At 36.0% G+C, this 22,766-nt stretch overlaps 2 protein-coding genes across 3 annotated transcripts in view; one reads left to right on the plus strand and one right to left on the minus strand.

Annotated features, from left to right (window-relative positions):
- LOC134847920 (translin-associated factor X-interacting protein 1-like) overlaps positions 1–22,766 on the minus strand; it is a 117,425-nt gene that overhangs the window by 10,809 nt on the left and 83,850 nt on the right. For both annotated transcript variants that reach the window (XM_063865207.1, XM_063865208.1), the window contains exons 6-11: positions 21,248–21,342; positions 20,934–21,038; positions 10,116–10,234; positions 9,290–9,401; positions 8,666–8,817; positions 5,648–5,810 (exon numbers count right to left, since the gene is read on the minus strand). In XM_063865207.1, coding sequence (XP_063721277.1) covers positions 5,648–5,810; positions 8,666–8,817; positions 9,290–9,401; positions 10,116–10,234; positions 20,934–21,038; positions 21,248–21,342 — 746 coding nt within the window. The remainder of the gene's footprint in view (positions 1–5,647; positions 5,811–8,665; positions 8,818–9,289; positions 9,402–10,115; positions 10,235–20,933; positions 21,039–21,247; positions 21,343–22,766) is intronic.
- LOC134847922 (chromobox protein homolog 3-like) overlaps positions 22,070–22,766 on the plus strand; it is a 359,550-nt gene continuing 358,853 nt past the window's right edge. The window contains exon 1 of the mRNA XM_063865212.1: positions 22,070–22,080. The gene's annotated coding sequence lies outside the window, so the exon portion shown is untranslated. The remainder of the gene's footprint in view (positions 22,081–22,766) is intronic.

Raw genomic sequence — 22,766 nt, forward strand, 5'->3', positions numbered from 1 at the left:
ACTTAAAAAATCCACAGCCTTCAATAAGCTTAGCTTAGCCTATTTGTGAGCTCCATAAATATTGAAAACTAAGAATTCATTTTCAACTATTTAATAAAACTGAGAGTTTAAAGAAAGAAAAAAACAACCGAGTGAAGTCCACTAGTAGATACAGAGCCAACTGACAGTTTGACAATAGTAATCAACACAAGGAAACAGAAAAAAAAAATTTTGAAAAAACTTCAACTTAGAAAAAAAAAATGCGCTTAAAGCTCTTTGAATTTCACGAGCAATTCATGTTTGACCTCTTTTTGTAAAATTAACCCAATTTGAGAAAACTGGTTCATTCGGTAAAATTTTTTATTTCGCTGGGTAAACTGATAATTAAGTTCAATTTTCGAAATTAGAAGTCGATCACGTTTTTAGTGGCTTTTACATTTTTGATGTTCGATAGTGGAATTTACCTTCCTTGTAACAAAGCAGCGAAAAATCTGAATTGAGCGCGAACAAATTTTGAGGACTTTTTTTGAAAAAAAAACAACAAAAAAGTCACCAAGACCTACATAAGAGTACACACTACGTTCATTTAAAGTCCGCTCATCGTTACACTTCGCAAAATTTTGTATAACTTCAAATACACAAGATGGCCAAGCGGAGCTTCCCGCAATTTATGATACAACACAAAAATAGCACAGAAGCTAGCCTGGAGTAAATAAGACCTTAGCCAGACAAGGATTCGAAAATATTTGAATAGATGTCGAAAAGTATATGGAAAATGTAGCAAAAATATCAGTCAATACAGTTAAACGTTTGTCTCAAATTGACGAAAACAACTGATGAGAAAAAACACAATTATCAATAATGAAACTACCGGCACAATAAGCAGAAAACATGAGAAAAAAACAGTTTGAAAAACACAATTATAGCAGTGAAACAAAAAACTGGGTTGTTTTGAAAACTGAGTTGAAAAAAAGCCATCTTTAAAATTTCAAAAAAAAAACAGTGCCATAAAACGCTTTAATTTTGAACTACATTTTGTGTTGAGGCTTTATTGATAAAATTTAACTCAATTTGAGAAAACTGGATCAAAAGGCTGTTGTTATTCCGCTGGGAAATGTAAAAATCACACAGAGGCGAAGTTGCACTTCGCATACACAAGCAAAAATATGACCGATAACGCTACGGGGAAAAACTGAATTGATAAAACTTTTGAGTCAACAAAATTTCTTAAGTGACCCATGCCAATTATGAATTCACATTATTGCTAAGTGACGCAAGCCAATTATGACGCATAAGCATTAAGAGTCAATTTGGAAAAAAAATTACTAACTAACATGCCTCAATTTATAGAGCAGACGAATTTTAACTAGTATACGAAAATGTTCATTAAAAACATCCAACCCTGCCCAGGTTCGAACCCTAATATTTAGTTGCGAGTCTCTTTCCCTACCTCTACGCTACAGATTCATGATACCTTGAAGCTAAAGTGCTATTTGTAATATAATAGTTTGTATTAATATCCTTAGCATTGGCTGCACTTAATAGCTGGTTATTGATCAAAATGAACACTTTCAAAATTAACACATTTTCGCAACAATATTTGCGTCGCAACAATATTTGCAACTTAGGTTGGAAAAAAAGATTGTTTATACTATAACACAAGCTTGGCTTGTGTAAAAATCCACTTTCGAAACTAGAAAACGATCATGTTTTTCGTGACCTTTTCAGCTTTGCTGCTAGACAGTGATTTTTAAAATCCTTTTTGTTAATGGTGTATGAAATGAGTAGCTTCTAGGAATTGATAGGAAATGAATGAACTTAAAAAGAAATCAGAAAACAAACCGCGAAAAATCGCGTCCATTGACTCGTAATAAAAACAAAACTGTGCATGACCTTGAAAAACAAAAGCCTTTGTAAATACTAAACACGGCACCTCAAAATTTAATCATTGAAAAAAAGGTGACAAAATTTTAGCAGACAACCGATAGTCGGCCATTCAAGTTTTTCTAGAAAAATATTTCATATTCCAGATAAAAATTTAGATCCATCCGCGGGACTGGAATCGGAGACCTTAGGCACTATGCAAGCATTTCACCACACGACAAAATAGGAAGGACTTGAAATGTACTGAAAGTTATAATATAGCAAGGTAGATTTCGTACAGACTTTAACAAAAAAATTTTTATGGAAAACAATCTGGATCCCGATAACAAGTCACTTGCATCTATAAAAATCAAAAAAATACGTTTTGACAAAAAAACGCATCTCAATTAGATGCACTATTAAGTTTAATAACTCATTCTTGAAGTATTAGAAAAAAGTGAACCTTCAAAAAAGTCTGGGGGGGAAAAATAAAGTACCCGGTTGCAATGGCCTTGTTTATCGCAAAGGCAAAACAATTCAACCCAGCGCCTTTTCGTCCAAAGCATGCGCGTCACCGATATGCTAATACGCAGAAACCGTTATCGTTCCGACCATGTGAAAAATGGGGAGGAACTTTGTATTCGGGTGTTTTAGTTTTTTCCTTTTTTTATTTTCCACGCAAAATCAGCTACCATTAATAATCATCGGAGAGAATTGAGTGACACATCATATCAAATCCTTTTCAGTCGTGATTCGAGCGGCATAAAAAAATTCGAAAAATGTTCCTAGTGTCGAGAAAAACTGGTTTGAAATTTTTGATTTGCCGTTTAAATTCAAGCGAGTAAAGCGAGCAAGAACGCTTTTTTATGATTAATTTAAGCATTTTACAATAGCTTAATTTTAATTTTACTCGAGTAAAATTAGTGGAGATTTTCAATGCCATTTTGGGAATCAAAAACTTCAAAAACTCAAAACTAACCTTAAAAGAAAAACTGTTGACCGGTTGGCTTACATTACTATTACTGTCGATTATGCCTAAATTATAGTTTTATATCAGATCTTTTTATCACACCACTAAGAAAAAAACTGCATTAATTCGAAAAAAAAAGATTGTAGATTTTTAACACAGAGGCGAAATTGCACCTCGCACACACAAGCAAAAATATGACCGATAACGCTACGGGGAAAAACTGAATTGATAAAACTTTTGAGTCAACAAAATTTCTTAAGTGACCCATGCCAATTATGAATTCACATTATTGCTAAGTGACGCAAGCCAATTATGACGCATAAGCATTAAGAGTCAATTTGGAAAAAAAATTACTAACTAACATGCCTCAATTTATAGAGCAGACGAATTTTAACTAGTATACGAAAATGTTCATTAAAAACATCCAACCCTGCCCAGGTTCGAACCCTAATATTTAGTTGCGGGTCTCTTTCCCTACCTCTACGCTACAGATTCATGATACCTTGAAGCTAAAGTGCTATTTGTAATATAATAGTTTGTATTAATATCCTTAGCATTGGCTGCACTTAATAGCTGGTTATTGATCAAAATGAACACTTTCAAAATTAACACATTTTCGCAACAATATTTGCGTCGCAACAATATTTGCAACTTAGGTTGGAAAAAAAGATTGTTTATACTATAACACAAGCTTGGCTTGTGTAAAAATCCACTTTCGAAACTAGAAAACGATCATGTTTTTCGTGACCTTTTCAGCTTTGCTGCTAGACAGTGATTTTTAAAATCCTTTTTGTTAATGGTGTATGAAATGAGTAGCTTCTAGGAATTGATAGGAAATGAATGAACTTAAAAAGAAATCAGAAAACAAACCGCGAAAAATCGCGTCCATTGACTCGTAATAAAAACAAAACTGTGCATGACCTTGAAAAACAAAAGCCTTTGTAAATACTAAACACGGCACCTCAAAATTTAATCATTGAAAAAAAAGGTGACAAAATTTTAGCAGACAACAACCGATAGTCGGCCATTCAAGTTTTTCTAGAAAAATATTTCATATTCCAGATAAAAATTTAGATCCATCCGCGGGACTGGAATCGGAGACCTTAGGCACTATGCAAGTATTTTACCACACGACAAAATAGGAAGGACTTGAAATGTACTGAAAGTTATAATATAGCAAGGTAGATTTCGTACAGACTTAAACAAAAAATTTTTTATGGAAAACAATCTGGATCCCGATAACAAGTCACTTGCATCTATAAATATCAAAAAAATACGTTTTGACAAAAAAACGCATCTCAATTAGATGCACTATTAAGTTTAATAACTCATTCTTGGAGTATTAGAAAAAATTGAACCTTCAAAAAAGTCTGCGGGGGAAAAATATAGTACCCGGTTGCAATGGCCTTGTTTATCGCAAAGGCAAAACAATTCAACCCAGCGCCTTTTCGTCCAAAGCATGCGCGTCACCGATGTGCTAATACGCAGAAACCGTTATCGTTCCGACCATGTGAAAAATGGGGAGGAACTTTGTATTCGGGTGTTTTAGTTTTTTCCTTTTTTTATTTTCCACGCAAAATCAGCTACCATTAATAATCATCGGAGAGAATTGAGTGACACATCATATCAAATCCTTTTCAGTCGTGATTCGAGCGGCATAAAAAAATTCGAAAAATGTTCCTAGTGTCGAGAAAAATTGGTTTGAAATTTTTGATTTGCCGTTTAAATTCAAGCGAGTAAAGCGAGCGAGAACGCTTTTTTATGATTAATTTAAGCATTTTACAATAGCTTAATTTTAATTTTAATCGAGTAAAATTAGTGGAGATTTTCAATGCCATTTTGGGAATCAAAAACTTCAAAAACTCAAAAATAACCTTAAAAGAAAAACTGTTGTCCTGTTGGCTTACATTACTATTACTGTCGATTATGCCTAAATTATAGTTTTATATCAGATCTTTTTATCACACCACTAAGAAAAAAAATGCATTAATTCGAAAAAAAAAAGATTGTAGATTTTTAACACAGAGGCGAAATTGCACCTCGCACACACAAGCAAAAACATGACCGACAACGCTACTGTGAAAAACTGAATGAGTAAAACTTTGAGTCTACAAAATTTCTGAAGTGACGCACGCCAATTATAAGTCTGGATAAATGCTAAGTGACGCAAGCCAATTATGACGCATTAGCAGTACCAGTCAATTTGAAAAGAAATTTACCAAATAACATGCCTCAATTTATAGAGCGGACGCATTTTAACTAGTATACGAAGAAGTTCATTAAAAACATGCGACCCTGCTGAGGTTCGAACCCTCTTATTTTGCTGCTGTTCTCCTTCCCTACATCTACGCTACAGAACCATAACACTTTGAAGCTAAAGTGCTATTGGTAATACAATAGTGTGTTTTAATATCCTTAGCATTTGCTGTACCTAATCGCTGGCTATTGATCTTATGCAGATACTGCAAAAAAAGAGCACTTTCAAAATGAGCAGTTAATATTTGCGACTTAGATTGGAAAAAAGAGAGTTCGGAAAAAAAGAGAGTTCGGAGTTTGCACATTAACCGGCTATCCTTGTTGTATTTCATTTTCATAGGAAGCAGGTAACATCCCAGGCTTGAACTTAGTTGGCAACGTTGTCTACGGGGAGAAAGTCTAACACCTAATTTCAACACCCTTTCTAACCGCAGGGGATATTATAAGATTGGATATGAATTTTTTTTAAACCAAATGTATCTATTACCTGTTTATGGCAATATTAAAGACGATTTCCAGCTTGAAACCTAAAAGGTCAAATATTATTCAAATTTTGATCATCTGCATCTTTTCCCTTACCAGTCCTTGGAAGTAGTCTTGGTGCGTGAATGAACTGATGTCTGCGCCCGATATCTCCGACAACAGAATGTCCACCAGATTGTCACTGCGCTTCTCCGAAGATATCTCCTTCCACCGCTTCGCACCACCCGATATGTAGTCTCCACACTTGTCCCATCTCGGTCTAAACGTAGAGGCGATCAACAAACCAAAAATAGTTCAATTATATCAATACTTTTTATTTTATAAGATCGTTTTCAAATCAGAAATTGTTCAAAGTACTGTCAATTCAGGGTTGGAGTAGATTTTCAAATCCTCGAATATATGCATATTTTACTATTCAGTTATTTTGCTGGAAAAAGGGTTTGTTATTTCATTAAATAGTTTTAAAAAAATTCGTTCGAAATTCCTCCCAGGACCATCAAATCTGTAGAAGACGAGCATAATTTTGTGAAATTTGAGATCTCTATAGCACAACTAGATTCTACAACTTGAATTTCACGGACTACTTAAAAGAGTTGTACCTGAACAGAAAGATACGTTTAGCTTTACATATGAACCAAACATAACTTCTATTAAGCATTCAAAATTGACATCATTCTCTGAAATTAGTTCAAGGCTTCAAATTCTACACTCGGAGCGAATAAGATCACTTACTGCAGAAAGTAGAGAGCAATAAAACTGCAAACGCAATTGCATTTTATATTTAAAGAATATAGCTATAATGCAAGAAAATCTTGCCGCGCCCAGTCCCTAATTTCTCCCACTGCCCCCATTTGATTTTGCCACGACTGAAGAACTGCCCCCCCCCCCGCTCAACTAGAAGCACGTTAGCGCAGCTCAGATACGCTTACGTTTACTCTCCGTTATTAAATGTCTATCTAAATAGAACAGACCCTAATGTCACCCCGAACTGTCCCCACTGTCCATCCCCCCATGCTACCCTCCATCTTTTAACTACCTCACAAACCGGACAGAGCTCAACACAATAGACCAGTGGCTCTGGCCAGCCGTTTTAGCTAGGTTTTTTAGACTCGGGCCAAATTCGCATGCTGCGCTTTACAGCCAAGGCCCATGCCTACAAAACTCAAAATAGTCAAACTGAAACATTCAACAACTTAGAAAGAGAGTTTTATCCCCCCTCCTAAATCTACTTAACTACGCGTAGGTTGACGTCATCAGCGAACACATTGGTTGTTTCTTTTCAAATGCGAAAAACTGCCACTTGCGACGAGCTTATTATTTCTTCATCTGATTTTTAAAAAACTTACAATACAGAAACGAAGCTGCACGTCACAGCTAAAATAAAAGCAAAAAGTAGCTCTATAACCGAAATAAGGAAAAATTCAAAATAAGCCTTGAAAAACAAAACTTAAGCTATGTGCCGGTTTCGAACTGCAGACCTGAAATTTAAGGTCGCTTATCAATTATTACGGTCGTTGATTAGTTATCTAAAACTACTCTCGCTAGCCTGCTTTTGTAATTAAACAAAGTTAGCCGGTTTGATGAGCACGAAGCTCGCGATAACATCATCACGGTCAATTTTCGTCATCGCGAAGAATAAAATTATAACAAAGTGGAGAAGCTGAGCTTCGCTCCACTTGATATACAACAATTATAGAATGAAAGCACCATGACGCTCTAAAAAAAACTTTAAATGATGTTACAATTAAAGGAGCTGGAAAAAAAATCACAAATTTTTTATGATTTCGAAGAGATGCTTATTGGGTTGATTTTGAGTATTCAAAAAATTGGCACCAGAATTATCAATCTCAAAAACTACCGGAAATTTTTAGATAAAAAATTAGGTAAAGAGTCGACAAAATTTAGCCGACAGCCGATAAGCTGAAACTCAACAATATTTTCAGGTGAGATATTTTGAAAAAATGCATAAAACGTCCAAGTTGGATCCACGATGGCTACGTAAGTAGCGTATGCAAAATGGACTAGATAATTCGATAACGAAACATACATAACGTAAGTTGAAATCTATGAAGCCGAGAAATCATAAGCAGAAAACTAATATCGAAATCCAATTATCCATACAATGGTTTGAGTTCGAGATACAGCATGTAACTGTAGTAACAAGTTATCAGTAGTTAATTTTGAATTTTCATGAAATTGAGCATGTCAGCTGCATAATAAATGCTTCAACTGATTTTGTTCAACAAGTTGTTAACCCGAAAAAGTCAATATTCCGATTTGATAACGGTTACTAATCGAAAGCGTAAAAACATTTAAAAAATGTTATCCTTTTTTTGCATATTCTTGTCGCAATGTTTGACGGGAATCAGGGTGCGAGGCGTTCAAATTATCTACCCGAAAAACCAATAATAATTTCCTCTATGAAAATCCTTTGCTTTGATTACTTAGAGCAAATTTCATCCACTCTTTACTCTTCAGTCTAAATTAGTCTTCTAAATGTCAAAGCTTCCAAATGCGTTTCCACGACACATAAAATAGTGTAATAAAATAGTGTAAATTTTTATAGCAGCTTGAATTGTGACTGAACTAATCACTCAACTTTTAGCCCAAGCATTACTTAAAGAGCGATATGTGGCTTTTTATTGTTTACGATGTTTGTTGTTTTTTCTTTCAGTTGTTCTGATGATGTCTTAATTGACGAAAACGTTCAAGCATTGATACTTGTTTTTTTCTCGTGTAAAGAGCGATACTGTCCGCTTAATGTCCTAGAAACTTTAATGGTCTTCAAGTGAGATAACAATTTGCGCTTATCTACATATAAAGTATGAGTAATAGGCCGAATTCAAATATTAATTTATTCAAATAACTTCCTATGACGTTTCATTGTTTCGGTTACCTAATTTTCAGTGACGAGGACCTGAATCCACAATCTTTCTCACCCAACGGCCAGGGTAAGGATGTTAACTTACTCTATTTGCAAACTTTCTGCCAATCATAATCGATAATTTTACACCCAACGCTATGTAAATTTAACCCGAATTATACAAATTATCTTCACTTGACAAACTTTAATGGGGCGTGAACCGAATGTAAGCTTGATACGGGTAAACTGACCTCGGAGTGGATGACCTTTTGAGGGTCTCCAATTCAGTGTAGTAGCTGTCTCTCTGCTGCACGACTTGCGCATACACTTTGTTCAGCGCTTCCAACTCAGTCGTGAACTTCTCATTCTCCTCCTCCTTCGCCTTCATCTTACTCTTGTAATTCTGTCAATAAAACAACAAAAAAATCAATCGTTGATAATGAGCTAACATTAGAGAAGCCTGGTTACTGGTGCAAACAAAAAATTAACCATAGCCAACAGACAGTTGGAAAAGAGTCAATGAACGCAAGTAATCAAAAATTGATTTGTTTTTTTTTAAATTTACTTATTTAGACTTTTCCTGAAAAAAAAAACGAAAAAAAATCACAACCTATATAAGAGTCTGAACTAAGCTCATCGACTCTTAATAAAAATCCTAATAATAATAATAGAAACATTGTGACCAAAAGTTGAAACACTCGTAGTCCATGATTCATGTATGAAACTTTTTATTTATAAACAACTTGAACGTTGCTTTGAGATTGAGACCAAAGCAGCCGCCTTAAAACTCCTGATTTAACGATTTAATAATACTTAATTTGCAATACTTAATATCACAGAAAAAGGGTTAACGTGAGAATCTAAGCAACACTTACTTCGAAGTCCGTCTCTAGCTGTTCGTAGTGTCTTCTTGGGACCACATTGGCATAGTCGGCAAGTGTTTCATTCAACTTGGCCGTCAGCTGTTCATTTGCTTCTCGACATTTCCTGAACACAAAAATCAATGCCACTCACAAAACAGTCGAAACTAACCACTTTACAAGGGGGTGGATTTAGGATTCTTTCGAGAAGGGACCTTCTTTAGACTGACCATATGAATTTTCAGAGCTCTCCTGAAACACTTAAAGGCCCCACTTAGGCTAGAAATTTAAACAATTGAAGCTAAAAGCGGTTTTTGAGCACTTTTGGAAAGCTTTGACGAAGAAACGTCATTTTTTCTTGACTTTCATTTCCCCGTTAAAATTAATACATAAGACGCCTTAAGAGAAAATTTTGGGTTACACGCTCAAAACTTCTAAAATAAGAAGTTTTGGAGAACATTCTAGAAGCATTAAAAGATATTTTTTCAAACAAAACAGAATTAAGATTCCTATTTCGACAAAGCAATCTAAGCTTCGAAGCTGTAGCTTTAATTAGACGCAAGACAAACTAAGATTAATTTCTTTGATAGATTAGCATAAATAATATCTTTAACATCAGTTATTTAAAAAAACCGTCAAACAACGGTTGAGCAGACTAATTATATACAGCAATATTAAAAAGAAAATCTTGATCACTTAAAAATTATAATAAAAATCAATTGTTTCAGGCAGAAAAATTCAAAAAGTTCACAAAATGACACGTAAGTAAATTTACCACTGCCTGGGAGATCAACATTGGATCTACAGATCCATTTTCAGGTGTCTCTGATCACTTACTAACCTGAGGGCTATTTTGAGAATGATTGGGTCATCCTGCTGTTCTGGCTCCTTCTCCTGGGTCTCGTTTCCCGCCTCCCCATCTCCCGCCACACTTCCCCCGGCCCCAGAAACACTCTGCTCCTAAAATCAAAACTCAACTCTAACGCAGAGACGAGGAGTCGCTTCGCATCGTTTGCGATACAGAAATCAATGAAACTTTCAAAACAAAAACGAAACAAGGATAGGCGGTGGCTGTGTAATAGCACAGAAAGTTCCTACCACAATAAAATCAAATAACAAACAGTTTCTTTTTTTTTCAAATTGTGTCTTTCGTGTCGTTTACTCTTGGTGTGTTTCTGCACTAAAGCTGAGAAGTTAGGCATATTCGATAGTATCTATAAATTAGGTATAATCGACAACAGTCTTTCTCAAAATGACTAGAGAAAATAATAAATCAGAACACATTTTTGATTTCGAAAAAAAACGAAGACGGCACTAAAAAAAACTTCGTTAACTAACTTTACTGGAGTAAAACACAGCTTCATCTAAAATCTACTATTTTGACTATTATAAGCCTATTAAACGACCTTTTACTTGCTCGCTTAATTTCAAACTAGTTTTTCTCGACACGGGGACAATTTTTTGAACGTTTTCTAAAGTAGTTCGAATGACGACTGAAAGAGTTTTAATATGATATATTACTCGATCCATTTTGATTATTAGTCGTGTAACGTGATTTTGCCTGAAGACCAAATCAAACACAGAGGTGAAGTTTCGCTTCGCAAACAATAGCGAGAACACGACCAAAAAGCAGCACTAGACAGTGCAATAAGAAAAAATAGAAAGCCTCGAATTGATAACCTACTTTAATATAGAGATTTAGAGTCTCACACACTAACCACTCAGCCAAGCACGCTTAACCGTCGACAAACACTAGTCACGAACAAAGCAGCTACATATGCTAAGAAATGGCCAATGCTATTCAGCAAAAGTGGCACCAAATACATATAGACACAATTTTGCAAGTAACAATTTTGAATATAACAAACTCAAGTCATCCACACTAACTTTACTTGCAACAAATCGGAAAGCATCATAAAACCACATTATGTATAAATTATGCATTTCAAAAAATTGTGAGATATATTGAGTTCGAAATTTCTGAAATCGAGTTTTTGCAGAGGCGAAGCTGCGCTTCGCAAACAATTGCGAGAACACGACCAAAAAGCAGCTCTATTAAGTGATGAAAGAAAAAAAAGAAACAAGACTCGAATTTGCAAAAACTCGAGGCTTAGCAAAAACTCAAATTAGGAAAAATCTGCGTACTAGCAAATTTGAGTCTCACGCACTAACAATTCAGCCACGGATTCTTAAAATCCCAAAAACTAGCCACCAATAATGCAGCTACAAATGCTAATAAGTTGCCAATTCGATGCAGCAAAAGTAGCATCAAATACAATCGCAAATCATAAAAGCAAATTATGTTAAATTATGCATTTCAAAAAATTGCGAGATATATTGAGTTAGAAAATTTCTGAAATTGAGATTTTATTATTGTTATGTTGTTTGAAACATATACCTTTGTTCGGTTCACTTGATGAATTAAAAATGCATCAACTGTGTAAACTTTTAACTATTCGAATGTCAAAGCAAATGTTGTCAATAAGCAGTAAAGGTGCAACTAAATTTCAAAGGTGCACAAATATATTATTGCCAAAATCAATGCAGCGAATTCGACGCAGCAAATATTGTTGCTTTAAGACGCAACAATAATTGTGACTTAACCGCAACAAAAGTCACATCAACATTTGCGACGTAGGTTGGAAAAAAAGAAATTTCTTACTATAACACGTTGCTTCGCAAGTGTAATTATTGTTAAGTTGTTTGAAACAAAACGCTTTTCGATTCATTTGATGAATTTAAAATGGATAAGCTGTGTAAATTTAATACTATTCGAATGTAAAAGCACATGCTATCAAAAATCTGTAAAGGTGCCCCAAAAGTGGCACCAATATTTGCAACTTAGGTTGGAAAAAAATAAGGTTCTTAATAAAACACTAAGCAGACGCTAGTGTGTGTAAATGAAAACTAAAACACGTCTGAAGACAAAGCTCCTCCCCATTTTCAAAGGTCGGAACAAAAACATTTTATGAGTTTTATTCCAATGGGAAATCTGAAATTTACAATATATTTACACCTTTCGCAATTAGAATTCGATGATGTTATTGTTCCGACTTTCGATACGAAAGTAACGGAATATTTGTGCTCGGGGTGGGTTTTTTTTTCTTCAGACAAATTTCGACTTTTTAACTAGTCATTTTTGACGGAATTTTTTTTGTATCATTCGAATGATATTGTTGTCCTGAGCTCAAATTTGAAACGATATTTCACCTGTGATCATTTTTCGTAAAGTTACGGGGGTTTAAAGATTGCCATTTTGGCCAATTTGGGACAATTAACGCGCGATATATTTCGCGCTATGAACGCGTAAGCGGAGAGTTAATCCTTCTTAGAAATCGTTCCAAATTGGTTAAAAGAAGCTTATTTGCCATAAATGGTTTGTTACAAGGAGCGAAATCTATCCTTTTGTACTTTATATGGCGCGTGTCGGGATGATTTTTATAAAAAAATTCAAATTTTAGAAGAAAAAAATTTTCATTTTGTTTCATTTCATTGAATTTTTTAATGTGATTACTGCTCCATAAACCTTAAAAGGCAGTCGGAACATTCGCCCTGATATAAGCAGTCTTGTTTGACCTATACAATTTCACTATTTAACAGTGGAATTTGCTTTCCTTTTAGTAGACTTTTCCTGAAAAACAAACAAAAAATTTATATCTATATCTAAAAAAAACCACGATCTATATAAGAGTCTTCACTACGTTCATAGTCTTTTAAAAAAGGCGAGTTAAACAACGCGCAATATGTTTGCTTGATCATTAAATAGAGTGTAAAAAACAGCTGAAGAATGAACCAACCGAAAATACGAGTATATAACCCAAAAAATTAAGTCAAATGGATGAAATTTGCATGACTTTCATAATCGTTGCATAACTATTATAAAACAATTACATTTTTTCGACTAGCGCATATGGTAGCTGGTTTATACTTCGGCTGGTTTATGTACCACCATTAAATATACGTAGCAAATGAAGTTAGTGTTAAAAAATTAGGATACCACTCGTAGTTATATAGGAGTGTACTTAAGCTAAGAATAGATTAAGATTACGGATGATTAAGATTCCTACTAAAACAGTAGGCTTTTATTTAATACTAAATAAAAGACGGTGATGCTAACTAAAGTAAGAGAGGTTTAAAAGATTGAATTGGTTTCGGTTTTGTTTGTTACGTATCATAAAAGATAGTGTCCAATTCTGAGTCTACCAAAAGCCGATGCGCTTTTGGCAGGTGTATAAATTAACAACTTAAAGGTCAACGATCAGTAAAGATCAGAGGTTAAATGAACAAACAATAATACTTTTACATTCCCCGCAAAATTTATTTATAATCTATCCCTTTCGCCTCACAAGAGGAGAACAAAACAAAAGTAAATAAGCGCTAGAATGAATGACTAAGTAGGCGCATTGTCTAGGGCCCCCGATAGTGGATCTAGAACAGTAGGAACACAGACTTGGTAAAGCACCGAGGACCAAGAAAGTGTATTGATACTAAGTAAATTTACACGGTTGTCAGGTCGAAAGGGCGGGTGTACGGTACGGGAAAGACCGATGAACGGACCCGGTGGGCCGGGAAGCATGTTCATCCGCAATAACAAAAATTCAAAAACAAACCACCTTAGATCGAATAGTATGTTCTCGTCGGGTGAAATAAATATAGACTGGTTACTATGGGCGAGCAAGAAACTGGAATAGCACCAGGGTAAATTGAGCAGTAAGGTAAGCAGCGAGTTATCCTTAGAATAGTCAAAATAAGTGGGTAATACTAGGATGGATAAATCTAATGGTTATCCGGTGGTAGCGCCCAATGGGTGAAAAGAATTTTACCGACATTTTGGCGAAATTATATGGCTAAAGCAAGGTTACAAGTGTGACCAATCAACTTATTAGCTTAATATGACAGCACTGGAAGTTTGTATGACTCTATAGCAATGGAATGTTAATAGCATTCGGCAATACACAAGATACTAAAGATACTAAAAGTTTTGTAAAGAAGTTTTTGAGAGTTCAAGAATGTTTATGATAACATCTGGATTGGAGCTCCTCCATCTAATTAGTTTCCCGATTTGCTGCCTTGTTTATTGTCCATCTCCTTAACTCCTCCAGCGTCATTGGCCGTCCAAGGAGTTCTATCGCCGAAATGATAGAAGAGGTGTTCAGCCAGTCTGGGTCAGGTACAATGGGGACAAATGTAGAAGTTGAGGTTTCATAAGATAGGCCCGATGGGTTGAATTTCGTGGAACAGACATCGGGACTAAATTTGACTTTCTTTTCGGGAGTCTTTTGATCATCTGTTTTCGAGGGCTTCGGGTCACTTGGGTACGCATAGTTTTCTTCCCGCAAGTGAACTATAGTAGGACGCGATGATGAAGGTGGTGTTAATGTTGTCAGGTCTACTAGGTCGACATGATGGCTTTCCATTTCTATGGTAGTTGCTTCTAACGTTGAACATGCTGGGACTAAACTAGGTGAACCAAATTCTGGAGCATCACGATCTTCATCAGTTAAATCAACTACACTAGTGAACACTCTCTCACCTAGCATCTTGGGAGGCTGCCTAGTTCGCATCGGTCTGGTGTTCTGACGTGTATAAATTTCTGACAATTTTTTCGCGGGTGGTGATTTCATTGGTGATGACGCCTTTCTTTTAGCGGTACCGGACAATTTCTGTGTTTTCGTGGTACGGTCAGGGTGTATTTGTTTGGATTCCGTCCCCGCCATGGCGATTGGTTCTTCAGCAGACTTGGAAAACTCTCCTCCGGGATTCTCTGGGAGAAACGGCATTTCTATACACGCTTTATTGGCCTCCTCCATAGTGTCCAAGTGAATCAACTGTGGGATCGCTTGTGAGTCTCTTTCATTATCGCCAGAATCTAAGTCGATCAAAGGAATCGGATCTAAATCGACCTTCTGATCAACGTGGTCTGATATTTCTAGTTTAGGATCTGTTCGTTCGGAGATTAGGTGTTCGTCTGATTTTGTAGCTTCGAGTAATGTTTTATTCTTGAGGTCTTTTAGTGAAATTAAGTCGCTATCGTTGTCGTCTGAAATCTCTTCATGTGGTTCGATCATCACTCCGGGTTCATTTAAACGACTTTTATGAAGGTCGGCTTTGCCCGACGGGCTAGATTCTTGGTCACTTTCGAGGCCTATCGGGGTTCTCAGTCTCTTTCTCTGGTCTTCTTCCTCTCTAAGAAGAGTTTCCCTCGAGCTGTTCATGGCCGCATTTCGTCTCGCAATATCAAGCTCTTCGAATTTCCACTGAAGATTTCTTTTCTTTTGGGTTGTTCTTGAGCTTTTAAATCCGACATTTCTTGGTGGTTTTGCAGTTTTCCTCAATCCTTTAGTCGCATCAAATCTAACCAGTTGGTCTCGTTTTCTTGGACTTGGTTTCTTCTGAGAGCACTGTCTTTTAATGGCTAAATCAGATTTACGTAATATTTTACCATTTTTTAAAGTCACAGTGTGATCTGATTCCCTTACGATTTCGTCCTTGAGTACTCTATAGTATGGTTCATTTTTTGTTCTATCCTTGATTTTTCGATAAACAATGGTCTTACCCGACGGGTTGTTCAGAATTGAGTCCTTTATGCCCAAGGCATCTCTTTTTTCTGACCGAGAGAGCACTTTTACTGGGGATCCAGCACTGGTTGGTACATATCTCGCAGCATTTGAGATATCCTCCGAGGATGATGAGTTTTCATCAACATCTCCATCTTCTATATCGTCGGGGGCGTCCCAGTCGTGTCTTCGCTCTCGGCTCATTAGATTTTTGCCCTTATCTAGACATAACAAAGTTTTATTCCAATCAAGGTTATTCGAAGAGGGTGATTTGACCAAATTATGCCAGATGGTGTTAGGGGATCTACCAAAATGTGCTTCGAAAGGAGAGCAGTTAAGCGACTGCTGGGTTACTGTTCTTAAGCATTTTATTATTTTCAGGAGTGCAGATTCTAGTGAAGGTTTTGGACGTTCTTGTGCCATAACCAAGAGTCTTTCCTTAATGGTCCTGATTAGACGTTCCACTAGTCCGGTAGCTCTATGATCACCCACTGGGCTAAATATCACCTTTATGTTGTGATCGTGGCAGAATTCTCTAACTTCCTTGGAGATAAAACCAGATCCTTGATCTGTTCTAATGGTTCTAGGTATCCCGTGTAAAGCAATGTATTTACTAAGGAAGTTTATTATAGATTTGGCCGATGTGCTGGATGTTATTTGAGCTGATGGGAATTTTGAAAATCTGTCAACACACACCAATATGTATTTTTTTGTTCCCCATACTAAAGGTAACGGACCGGCGAAGTCTAGTTCCATTTCTTGGTTTGGCTCTACGACCATTGGGAGTTCCCCTAGGGTATTGTGTTTTATAAGAGGTTTCAAGTTTTTACCTGCTTTCACGCACTCAATACAGTTCTCGCCGTGGACTTGGATTTCACGGTAAATTTTCGGCCACCAGATGTATTGAGTTGCCAGACTTTTCATTGCGAACTGGCCGGGGTGAGCTTCGTGAAGTCTGTTGAGCATAGTCGATCTTAGGCATGCTGGGATTACTAATCGGTTGTCAAGATAAAGACATCCTCCACTAACATGTAAATTATTTAAATATGATTTGTAGTAGTTTCCCAGTTGTAGAATATCCTGTTTTCGGTCTTCCTCGATTGCTTTGATTATCTTTTTCAGAACTAGATCTTGTTTTGATAAGAGGGACATAAATTTTGAATCAAATATTTCCGGCCAAGAGAAAGGGAATATGTTAACTATTTTCTTTTTACTAGGTGATCTTTTCTCGGGATTATCCGACGGGTTACTAGTAGTTGGTGTTAAAACGTCCGTGTTTTCTTTAGTAGTAAGTTCTTTTTGTTGGTTAAATTCAATTTGTTCTGCCATTTCTTTCAAGATGTTAAAATTCGTAAAAAAATCGTTTAATTTGCAAGATGAGTCACACTGTTCTGTTCGCGAGTGAGAATTTTGACACACTGAAATATTTGAATAGTTAGCTATCGCTTGGAAAGTTTCAGCGGCATTAGCAATTCGATTCTCACGTTCTATTTCTTGACTGGTCATATGATCTGTTGACTGGCCAATCGTATTACAGGAAGTGACGTCATGTGCTAAGAAATGTTGAGAGAATTTCTTTCTTATTTGCGCCCACGAGTTTTTTGGCATTAGATGATCAAAACCTAGGAGCGTACTAATCTGATTTACTGAAGCGATAACAAACTTTTCGTCATCCAGAGAAACTGGTACGGGTTCACCCGATGGGTGTCGGGATATATAATCAACAAATCCCATATCTTTACCGGGTAGATGCTCTACAGTAAAGTCGAACGGTAAAAGTTTATCCGCCCAACGGGTGAGACGTGATTGGGCCGTTTTGGTGTATTTATCGTCTTTCAGTGCTCCTATTAAAGCTTTGTGGTCTGTTAAAATTGAGAATTGTTTACCCAGTAGATAATTTTTAAAATGATCTAGTGCCCACACTAATCCCAGTAGTTCGAGTTCATTAGTGCTGTATTTTAATTCGGCAATATTCAAAAATCTGCTAGCAAACGCTACTGTCTTCCAATTCCCCCGATGGTCTTGTTCGATGGACGTGCCCAGTCCTAAATGTGAGGCATCGCATTTCACCCGAGTGTTCAGTTTTACATCGAAATGGTGGTTCGTCACCGTATTACAAATTTCGTTCTTGATTTTTTCAAACGCTTCCGTATGTACTGAGGACCACTTAAATGGTTTATTTTTTTGCATAAGTTCTCTGAACGGTGTTGATAGGGACGCTAGGTTTGGTATAAAATTATTAAATTGGTTAATCGATCCCATTAATGATCTGATATCTTTGATGCAATTTGGTTCTTTTAGATTTCTAATTGCGTCAGATTTATGTATTAATGGTGTCGTCCCTTTTGCGTCGATTCTGAATCCCAACCATTCTATGTTGTGGGTTAAGAATGTGCATTTTTCCCATTTTATGGCTAGTCCCTCGTCATCTAGCGTTTTTAACACATTAATGACTAGCTTTTTATGTTCTTCCTCGCTACCCACGGTGGCGATTAGGATGTCGTCAAGATAACAATGAGTATTTGGTAGTTTTTCCGTCAAACGGTCCATTATTCGTTGAAATTCATTAGGCATATCGCCTAGTCCGTAAAATCCGGTTTTGAAACGGTATGAACCCGTTACTTCTCCCCCCACAATGTTAAAATTACACTGATTGCTTGCCTTTTTAGAAAGCGGTATTTGGCTGTAGGCGTATTTTAAATCTATCGATGAAAACCAGATGTTTCTTTGATCGTGGCCGCTAATAGTAACTGCTACGTTGTCAATTAGTTCGAATAGATTCGGCATTTGATATCTATTGCGAAATATCTGTTTGTTTAGTAGTTTTGAGTTCAATGCTAGTTTGATTGATCCGTCCCTTTTTGCTGTAATCACGATGGGGGAAATAAAACAATCTTCAGAGCATCTAGATAGTTTTTCGATGTGTCCGTCTCTTAATAATTGGTCGATACATAGTTTGACTTTGGGGAGAAGATGGATCGGGATACGTTTCCCTTTTACCTGTATCGGTTTTATCGGTTCGTTAAAATAAGTATTAACTACGTAGTTTTTTGATCTACCAGTTCTTTTTATGAGGTCTGAAAAGTGCTTTGATATGTATAATTTAAACTCACTTTGAGATGGTGTCTCTTGGTTTTGATCCTGTTGGTTGTCCGATGCGAATTTTATTTGATTGACGTTTATCCCAATGGGTGATACTTTCTGATCTTCCCGTGACTTTAACCCGTTGGGTGGAGGTTGTTTCTGAAATACTACAATGCCCAAATTCGGTAAGATGTCGTTTCCTAGTAGATTTCTTTCAGCCCCTTCAGTGATAAAAAGTTTTTGGTCATTAGCCTCCCATCCTTTCGATTGGATTTTCACTCGAACTCTTCCAGTGATATTGATCGTACTCCCGAAGCCCTGGTATGCTTTCTATGTTATTTCGTCCACAGGTTCTAGCCTTAAAAATCTATCTCGTATCTTCAATTCGTGTAGTAGGTCTTTTTTCATGAAGGAAACTGGACTTGCGGAGTCAATTTGAATCTCGGTGTAGTAAGGGTTGAAATTTCCCAGAGATACTTTTAGTGTCTTTTTCAATTCTAATCCTTCGTGGTTAAATACTGTTCTCACTCCACGCTCTATTTTGTCTTCTACGGCATTTATTTGATTATCTGTGTCAACGGCTAGAGCTAGGAAGTCGTCTAAGTTAACCTCAAATTCGGGATTTTCCTGCGGGTTGGTCCGGATGTTTTCGTTTTCTTGGGGTACACGATTCTGATCAACGATGTTAGTTTGTGTTTTTGCTGAACTCCTACAGTGTTTGGCAAAATGTCCTTTCCGTCCGCACGTATTGCAGTTTCTATCTCTAGCCGGGCATGTGGATAGGTGTCCTTTTTTGAATTGTTGACCGCAATTGCGGCATTTGTTATTTTCGACGATATTTAGGGTTGGTTCGTTCTTCACGTATTGTGGTCTTGGTCCTGGGTTGTAAGTTGGGAATTTTAGATACTGTTGATCGATTTTAGTACCTTTTTCATGAACTAGTACGTAAGATAGTACGTTTTCTGGGGTCAAATATTCTATACATAGTTTCTTTTGGATCTCGACATTTCTCATGTTTGTGATGAAAATGTCTCTTACTAGTTCTGACTCGAGTTCCCCCAGTTTACAATTTTTTGCTAGTTCTGAAAGAATTTCATGGAATTTTTCGAAGGACTCATGTTCTTTCTGTCTTCGGCCAAAAAATTTAAACCTTTCGTATGTTAGGTTTGTAGTGATCGTGAAAGTAGTTTTTAATAGTTCCCAAAATTCTGCGAAATTGATATCCAGAATTCTTTTGCCAGGATTTTTATGAGAGAAGCATTTCTGTCCTTCTTTTCCGAGTGCTAGGTATAACTGTGATTTTAGCTTCTTGTCAATGTCTCCGATTTGAAGTCCGTTAAATTTGGCGTTATCTTCCGCCCTTCTCCTTCTTAATTCTTCGTTATAATTTTGTACTGCTACTCTGTGATGTTCCTCTTTTTCGGCCCGACGGGCCTGATCCTCGGATGGGTCCGGTGGTTCTGCCGTAGGGTAAATTAGTTCGTTTCTTATCGGTGGGTTAATTACATCTTCGATGTCTACGGAGTCTTTCGCAATAATTGTCAATTGAAACTTTTCCGCCCACCGTTCCCAGTCATGTTGATTTTCGTTTGATGAGTTGTTCCAAAAAACTCTAATCCACGTAGATTCGATTCGTTAGACTGCGCCATGTTAAAAAATTAGGATACCACTCGTAGTTATATAGGAGTGTACTTAAGCTAAGAATAGATTAAGATTACGGATGATTAAGATTCCTACTAAAACAGTAGGCTTTTATTTAATACTAAATAAAAGACGGTGATGCTAACTAAAGTAAGAGAGGTTTAAAAGATTGAATTGGTTTCGGTTTTGTTTGTTACGTATCATAAAAGATAGTGTCCAATTCTGAGTCTACCAAAAGCCGATGCGCTTTTGGCAGGTGTATAAATTAACAACTTAAAGGTCAACGATCAGTAAAGATCAGAGGTTAAATGAACAAACAATAATACTTTTACAGTTAGAAAACTTGGTTAAGCAGTACATTTTTATGGAAATTTTACCTGTTCTCGGAGATATCGCATCTCATTTAGGTCCTGCACCAACATCCGTCTTTGATCACACTCGTTCTTGTATCTCTCATACTCTCGTGACAGCTCTTCCGAGATCTAAGGCAGCAAAGCGCCCATTATCACTTGCACTTGTAACTGCAGGTTGTCTGACTTTTAGTTATTCCGATTCAAAGAAAACTCAACAACAAAATTCATATCTCAGGCATCAAAAAGTTGTCTGTTATTTCTTGAAGTAAATACGAAAGTGAATACCAACCCTAATTTTTCTGATTGAGTTTCGAACTAAACAAAAGAAAATTAATTACCTTGTCGATCTGCGCCTGGTAATCTTTCTCTTTTTCCTTCATAGAATCGATTTTCTGCAGTAATCTTATATTCTCCTTGCGCAAGTCCACAAGATCTAAAATAATTTTTCTTCGCATAAACTAGTTATTATGTATTAAAACAAGATTTAAAAAAAATTTTCCTCGCATAAACTAGTTATTACGTATTACAAGATCTAAAATAATTTTTCCTCGCATAAACTAGCTATTACGTATTAGAGTTATGTCAGGATATGATAGGAGCTTTAATTGATATCATAAATGTTTTATTCTGCCGATTGTTTACTAATCAGAAAGTTGTGAAAAAAAAACATTAGGATATCAATGCCGCAGCTTTGAAAATTCTACTTTAGGGATCTTTCATTAATGTAGAAAGGAAATGAGAGATGATGGTTGTGAATCATACTTCGAGGTCCAACAATAACTCCTGAAAATAAATGGGACATTATAGCTCTATGTCAGACAAATCAGAGAAAATCAAATTAACTGATTTATTTAGCAAAAAATAAATGAAACACAGCCAACAGCCAGTTGGAAAAATGTCAATGAACGCAACAAGACTGAAAAAAACTCATATGACCTAAAAGCTCTTTGAAGCTAAGAAAATTTTATGGCAGAAACTTTTTTGATAAAATGAACACAATTTGATAAAATTGGATCAATAGGTAGTTTTATTATTCTGCAGTAAAATCTTAAAATTTAACTGCCTAAAACTAGAAATCGTTCCTGTTATTTTTGCGTCATTTTCACTTAAATAATCAAAGAGTGGAATTTTCCTTCCTTTAAATAAATGAATTTGAATTCACTTATTAAATATTTCAACAGTCAGACTACAAAATATAAAATTCAAAAATTAAAAAACATCACGAGCTATATAAGTGTTTATTAAAAAATATCCAGACAAACGAATAATTCTTGAAAAGCTAAAGCCTTTTTTCAATTGGGTTAAATTTAGACAAAAAATTTAAAGCTAAACCAGCTTAGAGTTAAAGCAGAATGCTTATGGTGCAATTTATTTTTTGCAAAACTCGGGCCAACAATTTCAACCCAAAAAGGATCATTTTAATCAGTTTTGGTCAATCAAAAGTTACGCCATAACTAGCGGTTAAATTAATGAAAAAACTAAACCAAAATGAGCCCCATACGTAGACAAACAAAGATAGAAAGGTATAAGCTTCTCAGTTATGAATTCATACGTTTATTTTCGTTTGATAGCTAAAATGTCTTAGGAAATGTCCTGATGATAGGAAATGTTTTGGCACAAGTAAAAACAATTTGAAAAAGCTTTGAACAAATTTTTGTACATTATTCCCTTCTTTGTTGAAATGCATAGATTCGATTTGTTATGGTTTTGTCAGCAATTGCACTGGTAATTTTGGCGTAATAATCATTGATCGACTAAAAATATTTAAAAAATCCGTTTTTGAGATACAATTTAGGGAACGGATTTCGCAAAATTAATTGTAACATAGAAACACTGCATAAATTCCAACATGTTTTT

The sequence above is a fragment of the Symsagittifera roscoffensis genome, chromosome 6 (genome assembly GCF_963678635.1).
Source record: "Symsagittifera roscoffensis chromosome 6, txSymRosc1.1, whole genome shotgun sequence".
Lineage (NCBI taxonomy): Eukaryota > Metazoa > Xenacoelomorpha > Acoela > Convolutidae > Symsagittifera > Symsagittifera roscoffensis.